Raw genomic sequence first — 7,276 nt, 5'->3', positions numbered from 1 at the left:
TATCATAGTTCTGGCCTAAAATGAATATAGCATCCAGAACAATTAAGAAATAAACATTTACTCAGCAATACATTCGTCTGTCACCTTAGAAATTTCACAAACAAGCCAGATGTTCCAGGTTGCTTTCTAAAAAGTTTTCCAAGGAAATTTGAGAAGACGCCTTCCCCCTCCCACCCTGGATAAATTACCTGAAGCAAGAGGAGACATTCACAACCTTTCTGCTTACAAAAGAGCTGGGCTGAGCATTAACTCTCATGAATGTTTAATGCTGATGGTGTTCTTTTCCATTGAAAGCATTTCTTTTCTAAAGCTGACCCTCCACTTCCACCCTTCACCCTTCATGGGCTCATTAGTTACAAAGTGCTACCAGGAGCTGCTTGGCATCAGTGGGTTCGTAGGAGACACCTGATGTTCAGTCTTCTCAGCCCTCACTTCTGGGAAGCATTTGTCATCTAACAGAGCACATTACACTTCAGAGAAAGGCAATAAAAATTATCAGATTCGAGGCTTGTGGGCTGGTGGGATGGCAGATGAGGGGGAAGACCCCGTCTTTGGGGAAGAAAATGAAGAAATTGGAGGAGGTGCAGAAGGTGGACAGGATAAAAGAAAGAGTCTTTTTTCTAAAGAATTGAGATGTATGATGTATGGCTTTGGAGATGACCAGAATCCTTATACTGAATCAGTAGATATCCTTGAAGGCCTTGTCGTAGAGTTCATCACTGAAATGACTCACAGGGCAATGGCAATTGGAAGACAAGATAGAGTATAAGTTAAAGATATCTTCTTGATTTGAAAGGACCCAAGGAAGTTTGCTAGAGTTAAAGACTTGCTTACTATGAATGAAGAATTGAAACAAGCTAGAAGAGCATTTGATGAAGCAAACTACGGATCTTGACACTTTTTGTAGTTTCTGAAACTCCATTATGGTCTAGGGAAAACATGTATAATAATTGTATATTTTCTACAGTAAGGTCTTGATAGCTACCTAAGTAAATGAAAGATGGAGAAACATAGTTTTCTGCCTTTATTTTCAGTCTTTGATTTTAGAGTGATATTGGATTAATTGCCTGCCTTTATATGATCATACTTGAATTACTTACTTGGTTTTAATGACCACACATAAGTTAAAGTACCATGCAGTTCCTTCTGACTTTTGACTATATAAAAGATGAAATACTATTAATATTTATGTGTGAGGTATATTTGTGCCATTGTCAGCTATATTGCAGCTGTTTAATGTGTGAGATCTAAAAATGGCATCTTTGACTCCACGATAGCTGAAACATGTGCTTTATGTATTCTGAAGTTTTTATACAAAAATAGTCTGAGAAGTTATTATAGTGAACTTCTTTGTGTTTCTTTTAAGGAGATGATATACGAAAATACAGGGTTTTTTGTACAAATGTTTATCTGTTTTAAAAGATAACTTGTTTTAATATTCTTTTCTTCAGATAACAGGAATGATTTTATTTTTTTGGAGAAACCAAAAGTTTCCTGTGAATGCTTCTGTGTTGGAAGACTCTTTTGATTTAAAAACCTTTTGGAGCTTATAACATACTGTTTATTAAGTTTTGGGATAACTCATTTTCCGAGATCAGATTAAAACTTCTAAAAATAAATGTTTTCAGTAGCAAGAATGGCATTGCTTAAAAATTGAATGGCATTGATGGCAAGTTGAGCATTTAGGATAGTGTTTTATTAACATATTTGTAACTACTTGTTCATTGTGGAAATGTGTACTTGATGAAAACCATATATGTCTATGGAAACTACTTTTGTAGTTCAGGATATACAGGTTTTGTGTGCATATAGCTTATTGTATTAAATTATTATTACACTCAGCTTAAAATAAGGATTCAAACTGCATTTAAATATATCACTGAATGTTACTCTTTGTGAAACTGAACTTTTTGTATACCACTTCTAAACATTACCTATACATCAGTACCTAGGAAAATTTTAGTTTCTTAACCTATTAATACAAGCAATAAAGTATGAAAAATTAAACAGGAAAAATAATTATCAGATTACATTTTTAGACTTTATCTTTTCAGGTAAAATATATGTTAAGAAACTGAATATACAAATGGACAATTTTTCTAATTTCTGTGCCTGCTTCCAACTTAGGACCAACCAGGGAAAGCCAAACATGCCCCCTAACCAATCATGTGAGCTGCCCTGTCCTAGTTAGTTGCCCCCAGCTTCCCCAGGCCAGCAGCCTCCAGTTAGGAAGCCACTTCACCCACTACAAAGCTCTCCCACTCCCCTGCCTGCATTTGAGTCTCTGCCAAATGCAAGCGATGGTGGCTGACTCCCTTGCTGCAGCAAGCTCTGAATACATAGCTCTTGCTTGCCACGTTTGGTTGTTCTTCCTTTATTTCGTATGTACATTGTGTCTGTGTACATACTTTGTTAATGCTGCCTACCTGCTTTCCACAAGGCCTGAAAACTCTTCACAAGCAACCAGTAGAGGATTGCCTAAACTACCCTCCTTTACCCTTCCCTCCCCAGACTTCTAATGACAAGGATTCTCCCCTTGACCAGTCTCTAGCCAGGCTATGTAACAGAGGTAAAGATCTGCAAGAGGGCAGTGAAATGTTTTACAAATTGTCTCTTTAAAACTCCCCACCCTTTTTAGGAATTAAAATCTGCGTTCCTTCCCAAGGCCAGTAATCAAAGAGGCAGAAAAATGTTCTTTACTGTTTGTTTTCTATTATCTTAAATCACAGGATATGGTGCAACAGAATTCTCTGGACAAGGGTCATGAGATGTGGTCACTGGAGATGAGGTTGACCAAAACCACCAATTATAGTTAAACAACAATAGCCTGAAGCCATGGCATGTGACCCTGGTCACATAGACTCCAGCCCAACCGATGAAAACCTCCCTTTAAAAAGCCCTGTATTTCTGCTTAAAGGCAGGGAGGAGGTCTCTTGAGATGCTAGTCTGTCACCCGCCTCATTTGCCGGCAAATTAATAAATTTCTCTTTCTTTTTCCTCAAATCACTTGTCCTCATTCTTTGTTCTCACTGATTCTGCCTTGGGGACAAGTACCAAACTTTCAGTAACAGCTTCTCTGAACCCTCTTCTTGACTAGGCCTCAACCTTGGCCTGTAACACCTGCCTGCTCTCAGCACAAATTATTTCATCCACCCCCTCCTTCCTCCCACATTAAAAGACTTAAGCACTAACATAGTTTCTTACAGCTCAAAACCCCATCTCTGGAATGATACTCCCATTAGGAGTATCTGCTTGAGAAAGTCCAAGGCTACAAAAGAAATACTATCAAACATCTGATGGTAGGCTCCTGTCCACTCTCTTAGAGCATTTATTAATACTAAAAAGGGCTTACAATCGTGAATCTGTCAGGTTGGCAGTCTGTTCTGGGTTCTTGGTGTGCTCTTGGCTAAAGAATGACCAGACATACCAATAGCAAGGCCAGTATGAAACAAAGTTTATTGAGGAACAAGATAGGTTTGTAGAACAAGAGCAAGATATATTTGACATAGATGACAAACAGGCCCCTTGTCATAACAAGAGGCCCTGCTTATGGTCTGGGGTCCTGTTTTATATCGTCTGGATGGGGCCCTCCTCGTGGGTCAAATGTCACCATTGAACCACTGTGATGGAGAGTCAATGGCATGATAATTAGCCTTAGGTTACTCTAGTAACCTAGCCTTAGGTTACTTCCAGACCCTATTGTGCCTAGGTGGTCTGGCCCCGCAGGTTGGGGACTTCCTTGGATTCTTTCGCAGATTGGCAGGGTGTTCCTCCTTCTCCCAGGTGTGGCAATTGCTTCGGGCAGGATCAAGGTGGGGCAGCACCAAGGCAGGGCACTTGCCCTGTCCTTCCGCAGGTGTGGCCCATTGCTCCAGGCAGCACCAAGGCAAAGCACCTGCTTTTGTCCCTAGGAGAACCAGAGGTCCCTCACTATCTACCTAAGAAATCCTTCCTTTGTCCCTTTGAGATTGATATGTATTCCCTACAACTCAGGAATGTCTTTCTCTATAACCTGAAAGCTATTCCTCTGAAATGTAGTCATCAGGAAAGATATGGCCTGTGTCTCCCAGTCTCAATGGGAGGACAGGATCCTAACTTCAATAGTAATCACCAGCTCACAGACACAGTTGACCTAGTCAGCATTCACACTGACCAACCCTTTGTCATTTTGCACTTCCCTGACTCTGCTCAAGCCCACACTGGTCCCTCTCCCTAATCCCTCATTGTCTCTTAAAAATGTCCAGTTACCTCTGTACAAATGAAAGGTGAGTTCAGTTCATGCTGAATCCTTTTTCCTATTGCAGTAGTATGTTACTGATTACAATCTGTCTTTACCACTTTAGTGTCTGGCCTTACCTGTGACACTAACCAGGTGTGTGTCTCCAGTCTTTCCCCCCACATATCAATAGTTAGTACCTGGCCTCATCACCTGGCTGGGTGCTCAGGTCTCTGGTTATCTGACATGAACAGTCACTCTTGCCTCCAGCCTCCACAACCTTTCCCTCCCGTGTAGACACACGCTAACCAGTTGCACTTGAAGGGCAGAAGGGGGAGCAGGAGTGACTCCATGACAGGCTGAATCTCCTGACACAGGCCTAAGTTTCAGTTTCCCCAAGACGGGTGGGCCTAAGTCACGAGTTCCTGGGATGGGTCCTCCTCTTCCCGCCCAATGACTCTGCAAAACAGCTGGAAAAGTATTGGGACGTGGAGCACCTTGGACCCAACCAATCAGGAGACAACTTGATCAAGCCACCTTTGAAGGAGCAAAGGAACTAAGGGGGGAGGGGGAATGGTGTGCACAGCGTATGTAACCTACTGAAAGGCATAAAAGCTCAGTTTTTACCCCAGGGCGGGGTCCTAGTTCGTAAAGAGACCACTGCGTTGGTGCTCTGGGACTTGGACCCTGGCTTGAGCCAGACAATAAACTCCTTTGCCTTTTGTAGCCTTGGACTCTGCCATTCTGTTCCTGGGGCCGAATGGGGGAACCGGTTCTAACACACTCTAGTGAAATCTTTCCATACCTAAGAAATCTTCCTCTGGGTGAGGACACAGTCAAGACCCACTCTCCCATAGAGCCTTTTCTAATTCACCAGACAAAAGCTTGTAGTTGCCTCATGTAACTGCCTTCATGTTTATGCACACCTGTCTTATGTAGGGAGCAAGGCTGTTATGCCCCTAAGGTTCACTGAAAAATCACTGACATGAGGCAGATCGATTACTAGGAGGGAAAAGATACAAATTTATTTAACGTGTATACACAGGAGCCCTCAGAATGAAGACTCAACTCCTCAGTGAGGTATAGAGGTTTTTAAAGAATGGGGGATGGAAAGCAGAAAAACAGGTTTTTGAGGGGAGAGAGGAAGAGACTTGACTAGCAAAGGTGGTCTTGTTATATAAATGAAACCTTACTGGTAGCAGCTCACAGATGCGAAAAGTTTCTTTTCAGTCCTTTAAAGGTGTTGGACCCTCAGTTAATTTTTTCTAGGTGAGAAAGGATAGACGTGGCTGTATTAACGCACATTCTCTAGAGATGTAAATTCCCCATCCCCCAAAAGATAGCTTTGCAGTGTTACTTCTATCATAAGACTTGTGGTAGCCATCTCAAAATATGTAAAAGGAATACATTTTGGGGGTAAAACATTTCTAATTTCCTTCACTTAATTACAAATCCCAACAACTTATCACTTACAGTAACATTTAAGAAGTAGCCAATGGCAGATGCCTGACATATTTTATGTTCAATCCTTGCAACCCCGGCAGGGCTGTTATGTGTAAAATGAGGATGATAATATCTACTTCATGGGGTTGTTGTGAAGACCAAATAACGCTGACACACAGGAGGGGGCCAGGAATTAATGTCCAGTTAGTGAGTGAATGAATAACCAAGAGCACACAGTAATTCGTAAATGTGAGTTGCCTTTTCCCCTCAAAACAATAGAACCAGAAAATAAGCAAAACCTAATTGCATAAATCCCACAAGTGTCTTTCATCCCCTGACCAAGCAACTTACCACCTCACTAAAGTGACTATTCCATTTTCTAATGACACAAATAGACTGACATTTCTTCTTATTGCTATTGTTAATATAAAGATTCAATGCAAGAAATGTCTTCATCTTTTAATTCCAATCTGCATCCCTGCAACTTCTATCCCTGGGTCCGAGCCATGCAATGTGAACTCAGGCGCCTGGACCTCCACTGTCTTCACACCACCCAGTTTGGCCTTGGGGGGGCTCCCACCGCCCACCGGTGGCGAGAGAAGTTGCTGCCGCCGCGCACCCCGTCCCCAAATGTGAAAGCAAAAATTTGCAGAAAAATTAATTTCCAGCACATGTCAAAGTTTTATTTCACATTTGCAGGAGGACAAAAAGAAAGCAAAAGGAAACAGCTGGTTCCCAAAAAGTCTTAGGAAAGGGCTCTCTCAGAAATGGACAGGAGCGTCCGGGTCAGGGGGTCCCGGACAGGCTGAGCTGGAACCCCCCGCAGGGCTCAACACCGCGTGCTGGGCCCAGCCCGGAGCTTCGGATTCCGCGGGTCTGCGGGGGGGCCGAGAAGCTGCATTTCCAGCTAGTTCCCAGGTGGCGAGGGGCTGCGGCTCCGGGGACCGCAGCTTGAGAAGCCCCCGCCGCAGGGCCGAAGGGAAGCCGTTGGGTCTAGGATGCCCGGGAGCTGTGAAGCCGTCACGCCCGGGCCGCCGCGCTCTCGCGCCGAACACCGGCAGCGGGGCCCGTTCCCGGACGGCGCCGGACGGGGGCCGCGCGACAAAGCAGCGGGGTGTCGCTTGCTCTTCACATCCGGACACTTGGAGGGAATGGAACGAAATTTGAGATGAAGTTGTCTTTTTCGCCCCCAGATCGGACTAGCCTCCCACCGGGGCCCCCGCGACCCCCCGCGCCCCCCCGCGACCCGCCTCCTCTCCGGGGCTGGGCGGGGCCCGGGACGCTCGGGGGCAGCGCGACTTCCGCGTGTCCGGGAGCGCGCGGCGGCTCGGGGTCGGGGCCAGGCTCGGAGCGCGCGCGCGCACGGCACCGCCTCGGTCCCCGCGGGAAGGCGGCCCGGAAGTGGCGGCTGGGGACGGCTGTTTCTGCTTCTCACTCGCCCGTCGGGTCCCCATTCTCGTGGGCTTGGATGAAATGAGCCAGGGTAACGCGGACAGAAGGTCTTAGGAAACTCGAGTTCCTTCAGTTTAAAATTAAAAAGCAGCTGCCGAAACCCGGGATCGAACCAGGGACCTTTAGATCTTCAGTCTAACGCTCTCCCAACTGAGCTATTTCGGC

General features: G+C 44.9%; 1 protein-coding gene and 1 non-coding gene across 2 annotated transcripts; one reads left to right on the top strand and one right to left on the bottom strand.

The window, feature by feature from the left end:
* Positions 1-523: 523 nt before the first annotated feature.
* Positions 524-895, top strand: LOC123648948 (transcription initiation factor TFIID subunit 13-like). The gene is given in 1 exon segment (XM_045566888.1): positions 524-895. A coding segment is annotated over 1 exon segment (372 nt).
* Positions 896-7,203: 6,308 nt separating this feature from the next.
* Positions 7,204-7,276, bottom strand: TRNAF-GAA. The gene has a single exon. It is a non-coding gene; the product is annotated as a tRNA-Phe (tRNA).

Source organism: Lemur catta, chromosome 13, assembly GCF_020740605.2.
Source record: "Lemur catta isolate mLemCat1 chromosome 13, mLemCat1.pri, whole genome shotgun sequence".
Classification (NCBI taxonomy): Eukaryota; Metazoa; Chordata; class Mammalia; order Primates; family Lemuridae; genus Lemur; species Lemur catta.
The sequence above is the reverse complement of the archived record's forward strand: the minus strand, read 5'-3'. Positions and strand labels throughout refer to the sequence as shown.